The sequence below is a fragment of the Erigeron canadensis genome, chromosome 4 (assembly GCF_010389155.1).
Source record: "Erigeron canadensis isolate Cc75 chromosome 4, C_canadensis_v1, whole genome shotgun sequence".
NCBI classification, from domain to species: domain Eukaryota; kingdom Viridiplantae; phylum Streptophyta; class Magnoliopsida; order Asterales; family Asteraceae; genus Erigeron; species Erigeron canadensis.
Window position 1 is genome coordinate 34,835,381 of NC_057764.1, and position 24,609 is coordinate 34,859,989.

At 30.8% G+C, this 24,609-nt stretch overlaps 2 protein-coding genes, 1 long non-coding RNA gene and 1 other non-coding gene across 5 annotated transcripts; 1 reads left to right on the forward strand and 3 right to left on the reverse strand.

Moving 5' to 3' along the window:
- Positions 1-3,892: 3,892 nt before the first annotated feature.
- On the reverse strand, positions 3,893-8,449 carry LOC122596184. Of its 2 annotated transcripts, XM_043768716.1 has the most exons (3): positions 8,212-8,449; positions 7,189-7,276; positions 3,893-5,707 (listed from the first exon to the last, which is right to left on the reverse strand). In XM_043768716.1, the coding sequence occupies exon 3, from the start codon at positions 5,675-5,677 to the stop codon at positions 4,385-4,387; it is 1,293 nt and encodes a 430-aa protein (XP_043624651.1). In that variant the 5' UTR covers positions 5,678-5,707; positions 7,189-7,276; positions 8,212-8,449; the 3' UTR covers positions 3,893-4,384. The 2 variants fall into 2 exon arrangements, with proteins under 2 accessions (XP_043624651.1, XP_043624650.1); XM_043768715.1 differs by lacking the exon at positions 7,189-7,276.
- A 973-nt stretch (positions 8,450-9,422) lies between these two features.
- LOC122597470 lies at positions 9,423-10,361 on the reverse strand. The gene has a single exon (XM_043770060.1). The coding sequence runs from the start codon at positions 10,359-10,361 to the stop codon at positions 9,423-9,425; it is 939 nt and encodes a 312-aa protein (XP_043625995.1).
- Positions 10,362-12,405: 2,044 nt separating this feature from the next.
- Positions 12,406-12,478, reverse strand: TRNAR-UCU. The gene has a single exon. It is a non-coding gene; the product is annotated as a tRNA-Arg (tRNA).
- Positions 12,479-13,594: 1,116 nt separating this feature from the next.
- LOC122598220 lies at positions 13,595-15,182 on the forward strand. The gene is made up of 2 exons (XR_006323557.1): positions 13,595-14,618; positions 14,700-15,182. It is a non-coding gene; the product is annotated as an uncharacterized LOC122598220 (long non-coding RNA).
- Positions 15,183-24,609: the final 9,427 nt, after the last annotated feature.

A 24,609-nucleotide genomic window follows, 5' to 3' on the forward strand; every position in this document is an offset into this window, starting at 1 on the left:
TCTCACCGTGTGATATTGAAACCCAAAATCCAATAAAAATGACATTAAGTGTTACTTCTTTTTTCTATTCATGTTTCAATAAAATCATACGGTTAAAATGTGCATAAAAGTTATTAGGTGGATTGAATTACAATTATCAATAGGAAGTATAATACGTTTAAAAACTTTTATGTTATTAGAAAGATTTTTAAGCTAACATATTATTATAATTGTGTGTTATCTTTATTATGAACGTTAAAATAACACTTACTATATTTTTAAAGAAAAACTGAAAAAACGCTTCACTTCCTGACCTTATTCTCGAGTAGGAAGGGTTCTCGCTACTAAAGAAATTTCTTCAGTTGAAGTAGCTCTTTCCTGAGATGTCTTTCAAGCTGACCCAACATGATCACGAACGAAGACAGATAATTGCGTAGATAGGAGGACGAAACGAACCAACCCACTTGTCCTGATCGGAACGATTGAAGAAAGAAAGAGAATGGTGTCCCCTTTCGCCCAGGGGGCATCGTTTTTTTAATAATAACTAGCGAGGCGCTAGAGAAAGTATAACTAAACGGGGTTCAAGATTACATTGGACATATTGATATTGATAATAGAGATGTAAAAAAGAAGAGCACAATTATGAACATTTACTTTTGAAATATATAAGATTATGAGTTAATATTCAATGATTTTGGTTATAGTTTTAGTCAGGTTGTTTTATTAGATGGTTAAAAATGATAACTTATGGTTAATAATTTGATATTTGAATTTGTATAAATAAGGAGATATATGTTTTTTTGAAAAATATATATTATCAGACTAAATAAAACATATTTTACGTTTATTTATTGTTACATCGTCATTATATACATATATATAACAAACATACCAAGGAACCATCTATAATAGAAAAAACCATTTTCGAATAATAACATCAATATTTTTTATTACAAGTTTTATATATATTTAACTTTGCATCATTATATAAAGATATAACATACAAATCCCATTAATTGTATTTGATACGTTTTTTAAAAAATATTATTATATTATTTAAATTTGTCTTATGTATAACTTTTAATATTAATAATGTATTATAAACATTTAATATGTTTGTCTCACGTATTATACGGGAAAATAATCTAGTTGTTCCTGCTATAACGTCCATTAACGTCCATTAATTTAGGGGAGGTGAATAGGTGACATTTATATTGCTAAATTTGATAGATCTATTACCACCATGCATCATTAATTTATATAATCCATTGTAAAACTTGTATAATTTGATAGATAATAAAAGAGAGTGTCTAAACCAACCCTCAATATACTAGTTACACACTTATATAATTATTAGTTTAACTAATTATCTAATTAAATACGGAGTATCTTTTTATCCTTCTTAATCATTAATTTAACTAATAAATTATCTCATTAAACGTATCTTTATAATCAATGGTCTTTGTGCAATTTCTTGGAAAGTTTTCCGATGGTAATGTATTTAAGGAAATGGTGTTAAGGAATGTTGGTTTCGCGAAATCATCAAAAAAGTGAAAAACGGAACCCTCAACGTTGGACTTAAATTGCGTAGTTGTTTATTACTTTGATGATTACAATGCAAATTTATAAATATTAACAATCATCTCTAAAATAATTTAAACTTTCGTTTTTCATATAATTTACACTTTAACTCAATTTAAAAATAATTAATATTTTGTTACATAATATCTATCTAATAATAAAATATAATTTTTTATTAATATTTGTAATCAGACTATAATTAGATAATCATTGCTGTTATTAAGAAATTGAATCAAACTATAATTAATACTTTATTGCTATCTAATAACAAAATATAGTTTTTTATTAGTATTTTTAATAATATTATAATTATGATAATCATTGCTGTTATTAATAATTTGAATAAAACTATATTTAGGATATATATTCTTCTTATATAAATTGAACCCTACAAATAAAATCATAAAACACAAAATCATTGAAATCCCACGAACCAGTTGCTACTTTATTATTCTTAACAACCATGGCTATCGAAAATAAAATTATCATTTCGAAACATCAATGAGAACTTTGTTAATTATGTAATTAAAGTTAAAATATTGTTTATCTGGAATAGTTTGTATAAAACAAACTCTGTTATACCATCTAGTTTTGATATGATTTAGCATCAGTATTTACATTTGAATATCTTAATTACTTTTTAAGTACAACTCTTATATTAATGATGTTGTAAAACCCGTATATTTAACTCGAGTCTAAAATTCAGTTACCAACTACACACCGCAAAACAAATAATAAGACAAAAGGTATTTGTGAAGAAATTTATAGCAAATTAGCAATATCAAACACTGACAAAAGATGAAGGGATACAAAGAAAGTAAAATCATCACATCTTACATTTGTTTATTTCAAACATGCATCCATCTTTTACTTGTAAAGAAATTGATAACAATACCACACTAGTCTTATATTACCATACATATATGATTTATCTATCACATCCACTAGTATCAATCTTTCGTAACACTTGCAAACATAGTAATTTTTTTTTAATTCAACCAGATTCATGAAGAATGGTCAAGCAAAGGAGCATGAGACGTACCAAACAAATACAGATGCATTTCAACAAGAGACCCAAGTATGTGGTATTTGCAATTCACAAGGTCATAACAAGAGTAGGTGTACATGTACTAATAAAAGATAAAATGTTCTCCTTTGTTGCAACATGAATGTATGATTTATATATAATTAAAATATACGAATTCTTTTCATAATGTTTTTAAAAGAAATTTCATATATAATCTAATATTACAACACCTACAAACATTAAATTAACCTACTTATATAAACTATAAACTAATAAATATATTATAAAAAATCAATGAACTATACAAAACTATATATACTATTTTTTTTTAATGTATGAATAGAGTATCACAATGGATGGTCTAAATATGTCATGCTAGAGAGTCCTCTCACCCAATACCTAATATGTCACGCTAGAGAGTCCTCTCACCCAATACCTAATATGAAGAAAATCCCTTAATAGTCCATCTAAAGAAACAATACTAATATTACAAGCACCATTTAATGTTTTAAACAAACAAAAAGTGAAGTTTTGGTGTTTGTATTGCCAAATGCCTGATCAGGTGATGACCAAAGTTTCAAACACCGCTTTGAAGTAAAAAAATAAAGTCCGGCCTTCTAAACACCACCCTTAAATCCCACATACAAAAAGTAGAAGCCACGTAATCTAAGTCCGACATTGAGGAAGTTGTCATTCGCTTATTTGGCTAAGTCCGGCATTCCAAACACCGGCCTTTACTAGTCTTCTAAAAACCTTTAGGCCAAAATACTAGAAACACCATTTGCCTTCATCCGTACAAAATTTTCATCATCTCTCTTAAAGTACTTGTATGTGCAACTAAGATTGATCCCAAAAGGACTTGCATATTATCGCAATATATGTAATTATATGTGCAACTAAGATTTAATACAAAAAGGACTTTGCAATTATAACAAGAAATGCTACAAAGTCATGCTTGTCCGATCAATCTTGACATAAAGAGCAAAGTTTGAAACTACATATAAGTTGATGCATAGAACAAAGAATATATCAGCACAAAAAATGAGTATTGGGAAAAGTCTGTCTGTACACCATAACCCCTCTTTCAAATTTCAGAAGGTCCAGCTGCTGAACTATTAGAGGACCAGGTGACAGACTCCAACCAACATCACCATGGTCGTCTGGTTCCTGTCATGTCCTCTCTCAATGGTTTATATACGCAAGGTCACAGCAATCATGCGAACCACAGAATCCCAGGGCAACCAATATGCAGCAGAGTTGTAAATTGCAATAATGAAGAACAAAAGGCTCTGGTAAAGCAGCTAAGAAAGCAGAAGTAATATGGTTTATCATTTTTATCTGTAGAAATAATTACTAAAATTCTCTAATTAAATGTACTTCAATACTTCATACAAGGGATACTGTACATTCTGACCTTATCATCTGAAGCATAGAGGAAAGGAACACCTACCAAGTTCTTTTTTGGATTTTTCGTTTTCGGTTTTTTGTTGAAGTAATGATAAATGTAGAAATTACACAAGTACATACCCTTTTAGGGTAAGCATATGACTAAAGTTCAGAACCACATTAGCTAAAAGAACATGTGGTGGTAAGAAACGTCCTTTAACATAATACATGACCATGGCTTCAGCTCTTCATCAACATTGCAGCTGCGGCGGCCAACAGGGTCATATCTTTGATTTAAATATACATAATTTGCGAACCAACAGACAATAAGCAGTTCATGACCTGCCAAATGGATTTGGAAATGTGTTCATGGACCTCATGAACTGAACACACGATAAACCACATACAATACTATAGACCAGCAGCCATCAAGAACTTTTTCTTACTTAGTGGTTCTTCGTAAACTGACACAACCTCATTCACCTTTTCTAACAGTTCTTCAACCTTCCTGACACCAAATTTTTTACAGTCAAGTGGTCTTTTGTAGCGTTGCTGATAAATCGACTCAAAGCAACCAAGGAAGATCCTACAAGAATAACTAACAAGAATATCCTGCAGTTCATATTTAAACTGGTTGAGAACTTCATTGTTCTTCTCATTCAGCTCTTCAACAACTACTCTTTCATCTTCAGAGAACTCATCTGAAGATACTTCTCGGATAACCTTTCCCTTCCTATCATGCTTCACGATAGCATTCGTTGAAAATCTCTTCAGCAACACAACTTTATTATGGCCCTGACCTTCAACACAAATCTCATCACTCATCTTTTTCAAAAAATTGACTAGTTTCGAACTGCCATATTCTGAAACATAAAGGGGTCTCCCGAAAGCTTTTTGGTACTCAGAAGGAAGACGCCCAAGAAGTAAACGTCCACCAGAAGTTTCCAACAACTTCATTAATTGACTCTTTACACCATTTAAGTCTCCAGGCTGTACCCACGTCAAATCACTCGAATTTTCACCAGATGATGATTGAGATACTACTGAAATCCCTCGATATACGATAGCTTCTTCTTCATTTTTAGCCTCTGAATTTTCAGTGACTTGGGATCTTGAAGGTGGAACAAACCCTTGTCCACGGACCACACTAGACCAGTCCCAAACGTAACTACCAGCGTTACTTAAAGCAGATGAAACATAATTTCCAGACGGAATCACAAGAATTACAGTGTAACCCCGTTGACCAAGTACATGAAGTGCTGGAGAGAAGTCAACATCACCGGAAACCAACATAATTGAAGACGGTGGAGGATTATCGAGAGCAAAGAGAAACATATCAACTAATATTGCTTTATCAGCGGCATCTTTTCTGCCATTCGGGACATCTATAAGCTTCACACCAGTTCTTTGGCAGCCTTCTCTTAATCTTCGAGGGAAAGCGTTAAAATCTCCATATGCAGAGAACATGTTAACTGCTCCATTGATAACAGGGTGGACCCGCAAGGCCATTCTGATATTACCTGCAACGTCATCCGGGCGTACGTCACTGGGAACAGGACAGTTTTCCATGTCCCAAAGTATAGCAATTTGACCACCTGATGAGTTACGACTTTGTTGAGCTGAGTTTGTGTTTTTCATTAACATATATTGTTGTTCCATGGATCTGGCAGATGATATTAAAGCCGAATTCATTCCATTAGCCATAAGTAGATCGGAAAAGGTTTAAAGATGCACCTGTTCATTGCAAAATCAATAAGTATTTACATTCGGAATGAATCATACAGTGTGTTCAAACCATAACTTCCTGTTACTCAAATCACTTATCTAAAAGTTATTTAACAAGTCATGCAGCAATTGATCATATTGTTGTAGTAACATGCCCGAGTACTTTTGGCCCACACTAAATTTGTTTTCAATTTCTAAGGATCGCAGTTCAGGACTCAACATCCAGATTATAATATGAAGTTGGAAATTACATGTTTTTATGACTAAAAGGTGTTTGCCACACAATTATGCTATACTATTTGAGTAAATAAAAAGGAGTATATAATGTTTAAAACCTATAATTATGTACCTACTTTGAAGCATGCAAGCCAAATACATTACCAAAAAGAAACTACTCCCTATTATGCATGCAATAACCACAGTATGCATGACTAGGTTACAACTTTTATAACACTACAACAACTTAACTCATGTGCACTCTTTTATCCATTAAAAAAAAAATCTATCCACACATAAAGGTCAATCTGTGAAAATTTCTAGCAAACTAGCCAAGACCCCGTGAATTTCGTTCTTGGTTTGGTGATCCGATTTACAATCCGATTCGTGAACCAAAGACAAAAAACACGGAACTGGTAGACGGTGGTGAATTGGGTTCGGTGAATTGTGTTTGTGTTCATAGACCTTGTTTTAACTAGCAATTAAACATCACAATTATCAAAATAAATACACTAAATCATGTCCAAAGGGTTGAGTGATTTTTAAGACAAAGGTTGAGTAATTTTTAAGTATTTGTATTAATTTATGTAGTTGGTTTTTAATTTCTGAGTTCAAAGACTTATTTGTTTTTTGAAGTGTTGAAACTGTTTGTACTTTGGAGTATCTTATGGCCTTTTTCAGTATGGTAAAAAATACTTCAAGCGGAAGAGACTCTGGGTCAGAAACTTTAAGTGTCCCTAATAGGACACGCATAATATGAAAGGCAAGCAAGCAACATTCATTTGATGATATTCAAGAAAGTGGCTTGAGAAAGTAAAGGAAGTAGACATCAAACAAACATGTATTTCAGGTGAAACTAAGAGATATAAATTAACCAAAATAAAAGACAAGAGAGTTCCGTTCAAAAAAAGAACATAAGAAAGTTAGGAGAGAGTGAAAGACGCCCAAGGTGAAATGTGGAATGCGCTATACCATAAACTGGGAAAACCTAAACAAAAGATATAAAACTATGCAAGTTAAGATACTTAAAAATATCTAGGATCTTAAGTTACATCCAATGCATAAAAGGTATTATAATTGCATGAAATGCACAAACATCAAACATATGAGCCATACACTGGAGCTATAAAACTGAGTGACTGATCATGGGTTATAAAGTTCAAACAAATGATGCATCGGATGGAACTAGAGCTATATAAACCCTCAAATTGAGGAGGTTGTCACTATCCGGCCCAGGAGGGGCAAGTATTTGACACAAGAGATATTCGTGTTACCTTCTGGAACCTATTGCCTGGCCGCCCCTAAGATGTTTTCCTACTGAAGTTCAAACCTCAAACCTCTTGTGAGGACATCAAGATGCACCTAGTGGTTATCGAATTGGATTAGATACGGGACATAGATATAATGCTATATATTAGATGTAAAGAGGAGCATAATAGAATGCCAATATAGTGATGAAGGTGGAATTGAAAAGAAAAAAAGATATCGAATAATGCATTCAACGTGAGAAAATTTGTAACTGATGAAAGTGACTAGTGTTAAAGTCAGGTTAAGTGGACACTTGGTATTCATACTACTTGGGGTTGACTCAAGTTTTGATTTATTTAGTGATTACGCTTAAAATTGCCATACAAGATGATATGCCATGATCTATTTATTTCATCAGAATTCCGCAACGATGATAAGACTATGCAAGGATACACACATGAAAGAAAACCTTGGTTTCCAAAAGGTTGTATGTCATATCAACCTATCCTTAGAATACATGAGGGAAGCAGGGGAGGTAAGGTACCCAACAAGTAGTACACTGCACAATATACGAAACACGATTTTGTTGTATATGACTAATTTATGTTGTATCCAAAACCACATATCATCTCCCACACATGATGGAAGCTTACATTTGCTTCAATACTATAGAAGGTGCAACGAAAACTCAGCGACAATAAGACGTTTAACCGCAACAATTAAAAAGATGATGTCTCTACTTATTACAAATACTGCTTCAGGTAATATCAACACAACTTTCAGAAGGTCACATATATAAGTACTAGTAGAACTATATGTTTTTCAATTAAATTACATCCTTACAAATATGTCCAAGGCAGAATAATAAAATCTCAAAAAACTAATATAAATCAGAAATTTTCATAGCTTATGTGATTTTTTAGCTAAAACTATAAACATAACAATAAGAACTTAAAAATGAGGCAAAATTGATTTTAAAAGTAGGATCATAAACCAGTATGAGTAATATATATACATTTGGAAAAAAATAAAATAAAAATGAATAGTACCTGTGGAAAGTGGAAAGGTTGTTGGCGGTGAGATATTTGGGGAATGAACGATAAGAGATACAATGATCGGTGTGTTTCAATTACTAGTAAATATATATACTAGTATATTATATATTTTATTATTTTATTATATAATATATGTGATAGGTGCTGCTCCCTCAGAATGAATGATGATGAACACAAGAATTGGCTATATTTGCACCGAGACTGCATCCAGGGGATAATAACGTGTATTCTACATTTCTACCGACATAAAACTACATTATTTTTTAAATTTATTAATTATCATTTTTATTATAATCGTGAATGACGAGGGTTGTCGGGCTCATTAAAACGCCCCTAGTGGTGTGATATTTATGTATGCGTGTTAGTGTTCTATTACTAGAAAACATGATCAATTTCATGGAAACATTAGCTAACATTAAGGCCTTTTGGTTAACTTCAAAAAATTTAAAGGAGAGAAATTTAAAAATATTTTTTTTTATAATAGTAGGTTAAGAATATAAAAAGAAAAAAAGTTTCTGCTCATCAAATTTCATTAAATTCTTTAAACTAAACTATTCTCAATTAAATCGGAAGGAACCCTTAATCCCTAGTACCATTAAACACATCTACTGAATATTTCACGCTTAAGCAAATACGTACATATATATTCAATAACTATGTTTGAGGCCGTTGTCTTGTATGATTTTTGATTTTCTTATTTCCTTTTGGTGTTATATGGTCAACGACATCAATGTTATGCATCAATCTTTGTTGTTGAATAAACTATTTGAAGACCTTGTACCCCGAGTACATTTTGGATCGATAAAGCTAATACAACCACGATTATTATGTCGTGGATGATATATATTTGTCCGAAGTAGCCTGCATTTGTCAAAAATTATTCAACAACATCCGGCGGAAATGAAAACATTCAAAAGGATCTAAGAAAGTGCCAAGAAAGGATTTCAAAACTTATTCGGCAGCTGGAATTGAGGTTGAATAGTACGAGTAGTATATAAAAAGTCAATGCAATTAAGCCTAATTTAGATATTTTGAGATGAGTCTAAATGAATTGGAAATTCTACAAACAAACAATATTGTTAGTAAATACACACAACCTAAAGAGTATAGTAGCAATGTTGTTCATGAAATACATGACTTGACAATTACTAGTTCATACGACAGAAGTTTTACAAATTCAGACCATAGTTAACCAAGCTCTGCACCTAGCTTGTCGAAAACAAGAACTTATTGTTTTTTACTAAACTTTTATCTTTCTTTAAGATCAAACCACACTTTGTGGTCTTTTTCGAGTGCTTTTTGAGCAATACTACAACTTTCTCCGTGCCCTGGTCTTCTACGGAAATCACATCACTCATTTTCTTCAAAAGTTTCATTAGTTTCGAAGTTCCATACTCTGAAGCATTTAGGGGTTTGCCAAAAGTTTTCTTGTACATGGAAGCAAGCCGCGCTAAGGACAAAAGACCCCCTGAAGTTTTTAGAATCTTTACTAATTGACTCTTCAAACCATTCAAATCTAAAGGTTGTGCTTTAAGTGAAGATTGAATTCTCGTTGAAATCATTTCACGTACAACTATTTTGTCATTTTTGGCCTTTACAAATTCGTGGGATCTTATAGATGGCGAAAAACCTTGACCACGAACCACACTATACCAATCCAAAACATAACTCCCGGCATTACTCAAGGGAGATGAAACATTGGCCCCAAATGGAAACACAACTATAATAGTGTAGCCGCGTTGACCAAGTACATGAAGTGAGTTAGAAAAATCCACATCACCCGAAATCAGCATAATGGATGATGGTGGAGGATTATCAAGTGCAAAAAGAAACATATCAACTAATATAGCCTTATCAACAGCATCTTTTCTACCATTAGGGACATCTATAAGCTTCACCCCCGTCCTTTGGCACCCTTCTCGTAGAGAGCGAGAAAATCCATTAAAATCGGCATATGCAGATAACACATTAACAGCTCCATTGATAGCAGAGTGGCGTAATGCCATTCTGATGTTACCAGCCGCGTCTTCTGGAAGTACATTACTTGGAATGGGACAGTTCTCCATGTCCCAAAATATAGCAACTGGACCATTTGATGGTATTCCATTAGCAATTAGTAGCGCAAAAAAGGTATGCCTGTGCATTGTAAACAAAAATATACAGTATTTAACTTGGCAAAGAGGGCTAAAATTATACAGTACTAATTTTCAGTTACTTGAATCACTCATCAAACAATCTTAACGTATATGTAATGTCCTTTATGCTGAGTTCGATGGACATACCATTTTCTAACAAACAAATGCTTTAAGCACGTTTTAAATTTTGTTTTACATAACAAAAATACATAAGATGCTTCACTTATATTCACAAAATTAATGGGCTTTAATTTAAAGACTTCTTAATAACAATTCCATTACCTAAAAAATTCATTAGCCCGGCCCTTTTATCAATGAAAACATAAGGCATCACTCATCAATCGAGTAACAAAAGGCAATGCGTCCAACGCACTGCCCTTTAATTTAGCCAAGAACCATATATATGTTCCACAATAGTATTATAGACACTAATCGACATAGATCAGTTAACCATATATATACAAAAAGTTATAAACTCAAGGAGTTAATTAGTTTACAATACAAAAACTCAAGGAGATCACATATTCATTACTAACATATTCAAGTTGTTTGCATTTATATATGGCCTATATATAACAAATACCTAGTGACGGCTTAAGGTTTTTTGAGGCCTCAAACGGTATCAATTTTTGAGGCCTAGTTTATTACCATATAAATTAGAGTAAAAGAGAAAAGGAAAAAAAAAAGTAACTCGATTTTTATTATAAACTACTAGTAATAAGGGCGTTACTATAATGCAAATTATATATCGTAGTTAGTCCAAAATCCAAACATTAAGTCGAATATACAAAATATTGTGGCCTCGAAAATTTGGGGCCTAAAACGACCCCCTAGTTCCATAGTACTGTTGAGCCACCTCTGCAAATACCATGCATATAACTATTTCAAAAGCATAAAAGGTTCTTGATAAACATGTATATATATATATGTAGTATGTACTACAATATTTACAAGAAAGATACATAGCAAACCTATACGACTATACTAGTAAGAAAGATACGCACATGCATACATAAAAATTATTACCTGGTGACTGGTGAGAGTAGATTAGTGTTTGTTGGGTGCAAGACTTATTAGGGAATGAGATGATGTTCGAGATAAATAAATGGTGTTAACGTTCTTTACAATTTTTTAAAAATCTCTGATCAATATTGGCGTTTCAAAGTTGAAAAAGAAAAAAGATATGGCGTTTCAATTCGGTGTCAGAACTCGGAAGTCGAGGGGTGTGTGTGAGTGTGACTGGGTCACTGGGGTAAACCATTATATATAAGCTGATAGTAACTTTGGGCCGAAATAAGATGAGTTGTATCAGAATTTGTTAGCCCAATCTTTTGCCCAAATTATTTATCATTTTTCATAATCCAATAGGCGGGATGATCCTTTCCTAATGAGGAAAAAAATGACCAAAATTAAACTTACATAGTTACATGGCCAAAAATAGGGTAGTGATTTATAAAATTAAAATTAATTTTTACCATTATAAGTTTATATGGAGTTATATATAGTTAGCTTCCGTAGTGAGATGAAGTTTATGAACATCTTCATAGCTTATTGCAGAAAATGTGCTAGAAAAAAATATTAAAAGGGACAAAATTAAAAAATCTATAAAAAAATAAATCTAAAAGAAGGTAAGATGTAGAATGCCTTATTTTTTTTAAAAAAAAAAACAATTCATAAAAAAATTTATAAATACATGATAAAATTTTAAAATTCGAGAGGATCATTAGCCCCCTTGCTCATCATGTGGTACCGCCTCTGGCTTATTGTCTACTCGTAGTATATTCATAAAGCTTTGTGCAATTACGCATAGCAGCTATAAATTTATAAACAACATGTAAGCAATCATTATATTTCTAATTTTATAGAATTATATTAAAACGAATAGAATAAGGGGAAATGGGACGCTTACAAACTACTATAGTTGCAAGCAAACTAGATAAAGAGAAACGAACTTTTTGATAAGGCTCAGACAGTTTACTTTTGAATATTTCAATTTGTCACCAGACAGAAAGTAATCAAAGAAAACCATTTACGAAAAAAGAAAAAATACAAACACACCCGGTGGGACTCGAACCCACAATCGCCTGATTAGAAGTCAGACGCCTTATCCATTAGGCCACGGGTGCTTTTGATTTCAACATAGAGATAAATAAATAAATATAACAAACAATACAAAAAACAACACAACAAAACGAAAAGTAACACATTCATCTTCCGACCGATTAAATATAGGAGTGAAACAGGGTGTGTTCTATTTATCAGAGTTATCACCGCCCATTGATACAACTTCTTTTTAAAAGATAAATCTTGTACATCGATGAGTTTATTTATGTATATTGATTTCGATAACATAACCGACAGAGCCGGTTTAACGTTTTTTGTGGCGTTAAATAAAATCGATTTTGGAGGTCTTCCTTTTAAAATCTCTTGAAAAGTTCTCCTATTTTATACGAGCATAAGATACAAATTCAAGGTTCAAAACCAAATAATGAGACGGTGATATACTATACACAATAAACACATATATAAATTACGTGAGATAAATCATTATTACTAATCAAAATCAAATCAATACATAGAAAAATAATGCATTTAAGATAAATTAAAAGAAACCGTAGAAGAATATGGAACAATAATATTCCATTAAAAATTCATTTGACTTATTGTTGGAGATTTTTTGTTTTTTTTTTTTAAAAGCGACAGTTAGTAATTAGCAGTTACCATTCCAGACACCATAGTAACATCCAATTGGGCAGTATGCGGAACTCGAAGCACGCATGCCTAGAATGAAACCCAAGACTCTCGAAAACCCCCCAAATAATCAACTCCTACAAATGTATGAGATGAGATTCGAACCCTGGTGGATTTCCCCAAAGTTAAAAACATTTACCAATGGGTCACCAACTCATTGGCTGGTTGGAGACTTGAAGTGGTTGTTTTTTAATCCATTACACATATACATATTTGTGGTGTCCTAGTGGGTACTTTCTTATATATAAAATACCAAGTAAAAAACACTCTGTGTAAAAAAAAAAAAATTTAATCTGATATTATTATATCATGATTTGAACCCATCTTTTATGTTTCTGGAAGAATTTTTAAAAAAATTCCCGACGTGGCAAGAGATGCCTCTTTCTTACCACCAGTTTCTAGAAACAATGACATCAGTTCCCTTTTTTCTCAATTTACATTCATGAGCAACGGTACTTTCTTCCCTTTTTTTTCCAAACAATATTCGGAATTATAATCAAATAAAAATGAAAAGCCCCATGAGTTTGTAAAAACCTTATCAGCAAATCATTTTGGTGTGAATTACCAACTATAAATCCCAATTATATTTCTCCTTATTGATATCTTTAATTGGTATTTTCATGTGTTTATTGGTTTTTCAAAATCGAGTACCACTTTCTCACTTAATTTTATTTTCTTAATTGATTTATATAATTGGTTTTCCACATGTTTATTAGTGTTCACGATCCATCACTTTCATTGATTTCTTTAATTTATTTTGGTGGTTTTTCATATAACAGGGGTATTTGTTTAGTGGTGGTTTTCCCATAACAAATTATTGTTTTTTTAAAAAAATCATTCTTGAGGTATATGTTTGTGTGGTGTAAATTTGATTCCATTGAAGTGTGTTATATGCTGAATTTATATGTGAAACATTCCTTGCCAGTAGAATCGTTGTTGGTTGATATTGTTGTATCGATCGGTAAGTTGTTTGGTTTTTCTTGGTGGTAAGTTGTTTCAGGAATTGTTGAAACCAAAACTTATGCATCTTAATTTTCATCGTCATCTTCCTCTTTCATGTTTTCAAACTCTGTTTTGAACTCTACTAATTGTCTTCTGTCTTGAGGTATTCGTTTGTGTAGTCATGCAGTGTGTCTTCTTTCTTTGATTGGTGCATGTGTTATCTCTTTAATATATACGGTTAAATAACCTTCACGTATAATGATATCCCGACACTTTGAATCTGGAAGTATTTATCTAAGATTTTCCCAGTTATATGCATTTCTATCCGCATCCGTTTTTTATATATTTGAGATGTATGAATGTGAATTTAGTGATTTGTCTATTGTATGCTTAAATACAATGTGGTTATTATGAAATCTTAAATATGGTATGATATGTTTTTCTGCCTCTAAGGATCTATATAAGGACGTATATAATAACGTGAGCCAGGATTTGGCCAATTCTTGGAACAGAGACCAACTCCTCCGTTTAAATGAAGACCGTCGAGCGGACTTAGTCCTACAACCCATGCTGGTGTATATGGTCGTTCTTTTTCGAGCTCAGTTATACTATCATTTTGTTTATTGTAAGTTTAAATCAGTTTATATATACCAGATGGGTGAAACCAATTTAATGCAAGGTGTTCGGTGAACAAGAGACATGGTAGATTGAATGATAAAAGGTGCAAGAAAATTGGTGATGACAATCATGTGCTGAAAGTCTCCATTACTCGGGCTAGCTAAAATGAACTAAGAAAGATAGTGTAGATATGTTGTATGTTGGGTTTATATATGTCAAACAAAACTAAAGCATTTGGAAAATACTTCAATTGATGCTACAAGTAACAAGCCTACAACGTATGCAGAATATTATGAGCTTAAACATGACTTGGTTTTGAAGATTTAGCATTCAGGTTCAATATATTGTATGGTTCATTACGAATTTAAGATAGTGCTGAATGAAACTTCGGTTATGATATTGGTATTTTGAGACCTATGTATATTGTTATCAAATTCCAATAATCAACACTACATATAGCATAATTATTTGTAAATATTGTTGTTAACAAAAGTTTTTATAATAAGTCCGGGTTGATTAGCTAGTTGTTTTGTAAAAAAATTTGTTTTGTAAATTTTTCATGATTCATGAAGTAAATTAACAACAAATCATGTTTATGTGGCCTTGCGGCTTGCGACATTCAGGCCCAACAGACAAATTAACAACAAATTCATGCATTTTAACTTTAGAACGTGTGATTTGTATACTCATTGTTTTGGACTTTGTTTTTCAACTGCGAAATATATATTATGGTAAGTTAGACCTCAACACATAACAGATTCACTACTACAAATTAGAGGCAATAGAGACCGATTAAATGGATAGAGACCGGTTGTTTTATAAAAATGTGGTCTCTAAGCCTAAGCAACCGGTTTGTATATGTACTGGGTATAGAGACCTGTTAAGTAAAGAATAGAGAGTTGTTGATTGCAAATACACCGGTCTCTAAACTTCAAAAACTTTAGAGACCAGTTCGTTTCTACCTATCTGGTCTCTATATTATTTCAATTCTATATAGCATTTTCATTCTCAAGTATTTTCATTTTGGTGATTGAATACTTCTGAATTTTTTTCCTTCAACATCTCTCTCCAATTAACTCCCACCTACCACCACCTCCCCTACCTCTTGCTGTCGGATTTTTTTCCCGGTAGACCAAATGTTCTCTTTGGTTTTCATTCCCTCTTTTTCGTCTTTACAAATCGTGAATCTTGGATTCTCATCTAGGGTCTTGTACTAGTTGTTGAAGTTTTAGGCAAGATCTAAGATGTAAGATCGTGGTACTAGTTATCCACAGCCTCACCACCCCGTCAGTGTATGAGCAAAAGAGGGGTATTAATCCTTATTATCATAACTTTAATTGTATGTATTGGTCAAATTAATGGAAGTTTTTTTCAATTTTTCTTGTTGCAGATTACTTCGAATTTCAAGATCTCCAAACCTTATAACAAATATCATAAGCTTTTTCAACTTTGCACCACGGTTTGTAGGCTTTATGTATGTTGTAGTGTTGTATGTGTATCTCATAAAATTTTAAGCATTTCAGTTGTTATTATTTGTGTATGTGCAACAAAGATGAATATATGCAAGCAATTTTACCTATTGTAAATGATCGAAGTTCTAGAGATCTAGTATCTTATTTTTGTTTACATATATTGTATATTTTGCTAAGTGTTCATAGGTTATATAATTTTGATTTAATAAATTTGGTTCAGATCTGAAGCTGTTTTGCTACTTTTGAATTGGGTTAATTGAGAATGGGTTGAAATATTAAAATAAATTAGAATAGAGACCGGTTTATATATAAATAACTGATCTCTATGCTTAGCATAGAGACCAGTTGTATAATCAGTCTCTATAAGCCAACCAACATGTCTTTATCATTTTTTTTTAAGTAGTGATTATTGAGGTTGATGTTTACAATACTAAACCGACAAACGGATAAGATTTTTCTTGTTCACATTGTTCTAGGATGGTGAGTTATTTTCTATTCAGTGAAGTAGTCCAATATGGCTTTATACTTTTATTTGTGTTCATGGTCTGTTCCAGTCATTTCGTGAGACTCCTTCAAAGTATTTGTCTAATCTACAATTCAAACATAAAAAATTTTTACGAAAAGAAAACCTCTTTAACATTGAGACCTCTTCTAATTATAACTTTATAAGGTCTAATTTTTAATCGGTTACCAGTTAAATAAGCTGGGCCAACCCAAATTTTAAAAGAATGCAAATATGTGACGTTATTGCTAATGGTGACATCAAATCTACAAGATTAGCACAAAAGTTGGTGGTAACATAAAGAGATTAGATTTGTGGGGCAATCAATAGGTCCTTAATCATGGGATTCACGTATTTTGATTTGTTTTACGTGTATATAGACATATTTAACTACTCGTATTAGTAGATTACATTAGTTGACTTAATTTGATATTACGTGTCACACCTCCATACAAAAAAAGGGCTCTTCTTCACTTTAAACTCTTTTTTTCCCTTCATATTAGTTTCCAACTCTCAAATTAAATATCATAAGTCCAAACTTTCTTACTACAGAAGAAAAAAGACAGGTAAAAACCCTTTGAGTAACCAAAGGACATAAAGCGGCTAAAACAACTACGACCAGAGCAACCCTGACCTCGACCCATACGAGCCTGGCTGTGCCTTTTGAAGATAAATTGGTATTTGTAGACACACATTGCTTCAAAAGTTTAGAACTCATTTCTTACGCCCATGCGTTTAGGGGTTGGTGTAAAGTTAACACACCACAAAGCTCAACCTTTCCATATTTTCTCCTTTTCTTTATTTTTATTGTTTGTTTTTAAGAAAACATAAAATAAACAAGCCAAGATTAGTTGAGGCTCGCAGGATGGACATTTTGCTTTTGCGGTGCCGTGAAAGACCGGTTGGTGTTTGTCATTGGGGTCGAGACACCCGATGGCTTCACAGCATGAATTCTATTCATAGTAGGTATAAAATCTTGAATCTTTATATATCATATGGTACAAGTTTTCATTGGCCCATTACTTTTATTTGAAAATTTGTTATTAAGACTCGATATTTTATCTACCTTAATATGTTGAACACATGACGTCTCATTGCATATCACTCATCAAGAAAACTAAAATCTATTCTCTTTCAATAATGAACACTTTTTTCACTATCTCATTAACATCACATCACCTCTTTCTACATAAAAGCATCTTAATAACACCGCAGTACCAAAAATTTTAATATACTCATGTGTTAAACAATCTAAAAACCAACGATCATCGTAGCCGGCTAACGACCACAATCAACTTTTCACGCATGTATTGAACAAACTTTATTTTCGAATTTCATGTATGTCACAGTTTAATAGAAGAATCATTCGTCATTATGTATTTTGTGGGTATATTTTACTTTTAGTGAAAGTTCAAGTGGAATAAATGCATGATTCATAGCAAAAAAATAAAAGAAAAAAAGAAAAATTGTAAACCATAAACAAAAAGGCATGAGCAATAAATATGTAAAGGAAATATTTGGCAGAATAACAGGCAAGTCTACAGTGCAAAAATTAACAACAGATCGAATGAAGAATTATCCAAGGAAGTGTCTAGATATATGGTACAACCAATAGAAATAGACGATTCATGAAACCAAGGGACCCGATAGTGATTGTTGTACAGCCCCAATTCATAATACATGGTGTTTAGTGCTTCATATTTGAAACATCATTTCCGGTAAGGCTGGCATAACAGGTCACATGAAACCTGTTAAGACACGAACATGTTTAAACACGAACCTGTTAAGATCAAACACGAACACGACCTGTTAACTAATCATGTCATTTTTTTCAAACACGAACACGACACGAAAATTAACAAGTATACCTGTTAAGACCTGTTAAGAAACATGTTAACATATATTTTATAAAATTCTTGACTAATATTAAAAAAAAAAAACTTAACGATGCAAAAACTTTTACAAATCTCAACTATTATATAACGATGATAATCCTTACATTACAAAAGTTCATAGACATCTTACCTTATAAAAATCATATATCAAATCATAATAATCATTTCTTAGTATTTTATATATATGTATAACCTTAACAGGTCTTAACATGTCCTAACAGGTCCGGATCTGTTAAAACACGAATAAGACACGAAACCTGTTAAGGTTAAACACGAAACCTGTTAAAAACATGTCGTGTCATATCGTGTTAACATGTTTCGTGTCAAAATTGTCAGCCTTAATTTCTAGCATGTTTTCCCCCTAACGATATTTAACTCCCTTTGGTCCCCTTAATAACCACGTGAATTGTCGTGCGTCTTGCACCGCATGAAAATGAACTTTCATTTTTTGGTTCACAGTCCAATCATGCATTCTTTCTTTACTTTCAACTTTGGGGTAGTTATTTCACAGCTTTTTAGTACTATAACTAACTCTAGCTAGCTAACAGGGACTTGGATGAATAAGCTAGAAAAGAATGATTTTTAAATTATTAAATAAATACAACGAATTAAGTTATTACGTATCTTAATCTTAATATATACTATAAGACAGTTGAACTAATAACTAATTAACCAATCACATTGTTCGATTTCATCAAATTGACTTTTGATGATGTCATCATTTAGAAAACTACAAATTAAAAATCCTAATAATCATTATCCAAATATATTATTATATTAATATTTATATTAATTTGTAGAAAAAGTCTCATTAATTTACACTTTTTTGTTTTCCATCAATAATTTACACTTTTTAGCCCTGAATACTTGATTTATATTTATTTTTAGTCATCAACTTAAGAATTTTTTTTTAAATTTATAATCATTTAATTAAATAAAAAAAATTTAACATATATATGAAATATTTTCTACAAAAAAATATTTATTTGAAAACTTAATGACTTATTAACAAATATTAGAAGAGTCCTAATTGTTATCAAAAAATATAAAAACAATCCTAATTGTTATCATATTATCATAGAACAAGTGATTGAAAATAAACATATGCGTGTTATGAACGCGCATCATGATTAAATACATATACTTGAATGTCAAGTTCGGGATCATAAATATGTTTATATTTCAATTCTTAATTATTTTTCCTAATAATATCACATTATGAGTACATCTGTTTCAAAATATATTATAATGGAGAAATTATTATATATAGCATGTGTCTTGTGAAATGACGACGGCAAACATATTGTTAATATCGTGAGGAACATATGATTATTGTACTACAACTTGCAAAATATAACACTTAAAACCGTTTTTTATTTTAAATTGTAAGCTTTTGTAACTTAAATGTATGAAGATCTAATATTGTTAATATCGTAAATCCCATGTCCAGTGTTGGACACGGGTCTAAAATCTAGTTATATTTCTAAAATGACAATGAACATAGCAAATTATCTAATCGACTCTTTATAGTCTACATTATTTAAGTCTTTCTTTTAAACTATTACTAGATTTTAGACTTATGTCCAACACTTGATACGGGGTTTACGATATTATCAATATTAAATGTTCATACATTTAGTTCATAAAAGCTTATAATATTGAACGTATACGGTTCTAAGTGTTATACTTTGCAAGTTGTAGTATAATAATTACAAGTTCGTCACTGTCATTATTAGCTGAGACATATTGATGTAATTGTTTGTGTTAGTCATTCCACAAGGCACATGTTACAATAAATTCTCAATTGTAGAATTTTTGAAATTAGTTGTACTCAAAATTTGATATTATTATTAAAGATAATTAGAAATTAAAATATAAACATACTTGTGATCATGTATTTGACATTCAAGTATATGTATTTGATCATTAAGCGGGCTCAAAACACGAATAGGTTTGCTTTCAATCACATGTCCTATGATAATTAGATAACAATTAGATTTGTTTTCATATTTTTTTGATAATAATTAGAATTCTTGATTTAAGTGACAATTGAAACTTTAAAAAATTAAATATAGATAACTTTTGTAACTTTTTAAAAAAATCTCCCCAATTTGATGCTAAAAATAAATATAAATTAAGTATTAAGGACTAAAAAGTGTAAATTATTGATGGAAAACAAAAAAAAAATGTAAATTAGTGAGATTTTTTCTACAAATTAATATAAATACTAATATAATCATATATTTAGATAATGATTATTAGAGTTTTTAATTTATAGTTAATCTAAATGATAACATAAGCGAGAGTCAATTTGATGAAATTAAACGATTTGATTGGTTAATAAGTTATTAGTTCAACTGTCTTATAGTATGTATTAAGATAAGATTATGATCTTGCCAGTAAAATTGTAAGTCGATATAAACCTTTTAAACTATTCAAATATTGAGTCGAGATACAACATCACGAAAAACTCACCGTATAATGGTGAAATCTTACATATGCCCTATATAAATATATAATGAGATGATATTATTGAAAAAAAAAAGATATGCATATAAGGTTTGTATATATTAATATGATATGAAGTTATGAAATAAGTTATATAAAAAAATAATAATAAAAAAAATAAAAAGAATTAGGGATTCTCAAATAGTAGATGGTTTTAAACACATATGACTTATCTATACTACCTTATAAAGCATTTTGTCCTTTTTTAAAATCTAAAAAGATGATTTGAAATATCGAAATTACGGAATGGATTCCCTCAAGCTAGACTAACATGACTAGTCATGTTAGGCTAATCTTGGCCCTTGGATGAAAATCAAGGATCAAGATTCAAAGATAATGATTGAATCTTAGCCCTTGATTTTCAATCAAATGTCAAGATGTCCCCAACTTGACTCAAGTTATAAAAATAACGAATCCTCCTCCCGAAATTACACTCTTTCTTTATTCACTAATTTAAACATTTTTACCTAATATACATATAATACCCTTAAATCTCAACCATTCATTTTTTCACCTCTCTCTCCTCAAATCTCAACCACTCTTCTCTCTCCTCTATAAATCATTTTATTTCTCTAATTCATTTAAAATCTTTTATCTCAAAAACCGTATATCGATAAATTATAAAATTTGTGTGAGTGTTTTTAAAATTTCATGTTCTTTCATTAGAGATGTCATTCGATATACTTTCGAATAATTTTTAAATCCGAAGGCGGAGCCCGCACGGCTAAGACATTTGACGATCACATTCTATGACTTATCACCTTCTATGACCTATCATCCTACGAATTTTTAAATCCAATGACGGAGCCCGCACGGCTAAGACATTTGACGATCACATTCTATGACTTATCACCTCCTATGACCTATCATCCTACGAATTTTTTAATCCGAGCACGGGTACTTACTCTCTTATATTAAAAAATTTGGGCCACCGATTAATCGAGCGGTTTATTCTCGGCTCTAAACTTGGTCTGGTTTTAAACGGATTGTGATCGACACATATATGGATACAAAAGTTAGGAGTTTTTGAGCTTCATAAAAGATTGACGTATTTTTTTGTCTTTAAGAGAGCATATTAGTTTTGATCCAAACATGATCGCCATAAAAAAGTTAGCATTTTAACCAAATTTAACAGAATTGATTTGGATCATGGTCCAGTTATTTGAATTTGTTGATTTATATTAATATCTCCACACAAACTTATTTTTTAATATATCTTTATCTCTATCTTTATTTCTATATTACTATGAGAGGATAGTCAAATGCTTATGTAACTATTCTTTTGTGTTGATAAGTAAGCTTTTTTCTTATGTGTAAACTAAATCCTTTTTAAAATTGTTTAATTATGTAATGTATATCTTCAAATTTATTATTCATCCTAGCATAATAATACTAATATAAATATATTATATAATAGTTAAATTTGATTTGTGTATCTATATCTATTTTTTTAAACATATTCTTGACAAAGAAAAAAATATTTTCATTTTTGATTTATATTTAATATATTACACATGATATTCATCTATAAATTATATTTAGTATTTTAATTAATATTTATATGTTGTATACATTTATACTATATTTATATTTATACTGTATCTTATCTTAATTAACCAATTTTACATGTATATATTAAATATGTGACTATAATTTTAATGAAAATTATCTTTCAATGCCTCCTATATAATCACTATATTTAGGAATAGTCATATTGAGTTGTTCACATTGTAACAAGTATAATGATGTTTTTTATAGTTTAGACTTTGTCTTTTAATAATCTATATAAAAATTATTAATTTTCAAATGTGGTTATTTCTTACATTATTTACTAGCATTTTACTTGTGTAATGTGGCGGCAGTGGTGGTAGCGACGGTGTGGTATTGGCGGCGGTGGTTGGTAGTTGTGGTGGCGTGACAGGGTGGTGACGGTGTGGTTATTATTGTAAAATAATTAATCTAAAAAGGGTAGTGTAGTTATTTTAGAAGTTGAAGAGTATATGTTGTAAATTATTTTATTAAGGGTATTATAGTTATTTTAAGTGGAGATATTTAAATTAATGAATTAAAAAGAGAGAATTAATTAATTCATTAAGTGTAGAATAATCATTTCGCATAGGACATTTTTATGAGAGAAAGTGTTAAAAAGTGTTAGGAGAGAGTGTGTGATAATTTTTATAAAGTAGTTATTTACACTATCAGTTTGTCCCATGTAGAGGTGGCTCAACAGTACTATGGGACTAGGCGATCTCTTTAGATCCCTAAAATTCCAAGGCCTCAACATTTTGAATATTAGACTTAATGTTTGTATTTTGGACTAAGTACATTATATAATTTACATTGCATTAACACTCTTATTGGATTTTGCACAAGCATTTGTATTTTTTTTTATTACTAGTAGTTCAATATAAAAAGTCAAGCTACTTTTTGTTTTTGTTTTTTTTATATACTTAAACTTATATGGTAACGAACTAAGCCCTAAAATTGACCTCGTTTGAGGTCTCCAAAAACCTTAAGCCGCTACTACTCCCATGCATCACCAAAACCGGTACTTTATTATAGCCTCTAACTTAAATTTCAAATTTCTTGACTAGTCAATGTGCCTATATAGTATAACAAGTGTAGAATTTTGGTGAATAAAATCAATAATTATCAAAGTAATTTTTATAATTAATACAAGTAAAGAGAAGTTGTATTTCTATTAGAACTCTTGTTAAATTATATATTAATATATCCTAATTACATTCAATCTCTAAAACACTTATCCTTATAATAACAAAGAATTATAACTTAATTAGAACTCTTGTCTTTAATAAATTATCGATCTTAATTTTAAACCAACTCAAATACTTCTCTCTACAAATATATATATACATTTTTAGTTACAAAAAAAAAACTAAAACAAATTTTCCCTTGTTGATGCTGCCATCGATCTACATGCCACCCCAAGAATCAAAGTTTCATAATCTATTTTAACAAAAGTATTAATCCTAAAGATCTCTTGGATTTTGGTATCTAAGGAGTGATCATCAATCTTGGGGTAAATTACTTATCTTTTCTTTTCATATATATAACTATATTTTTTTTATTGATCTTTTGTTTATAAGTAGCCTATTTGATGAATACATATTATGGCAAATTTATAATAATGAATTAAAGTTTTTTTTACGGTTAAATCAAAAGCTTGAAGTATAAATCATATTAATGTTAAAACTCTACGTATTTATTGTATCATAATAATTAAGGTAATTAAAGAAATCCAATTATGAAGGCATGGAAATCATAATAACAGATGTAAATAGGTGTTGGAAAGATTTGAAAGCTTATATATGTATATTAGTTGTAGTAGTCTTTAAAACAGTAAGTTTGAGTTATTTCAGAATCTGGACAGATTCTGTTTGTTAACTTTGAAAGGTCATATCTTGGTCATGGAAGATGGTTAAGTCACGTTTTTGGTGTCTAAAATTAATTTCAGGAAGTCTACTTTCTGGTGGAAGTGGTTTAGTGTCAAAATATGAAGTTTAAGGTTGTCAAACGAATTTTATAACAAAACTGCGCAAAGCTGAGTT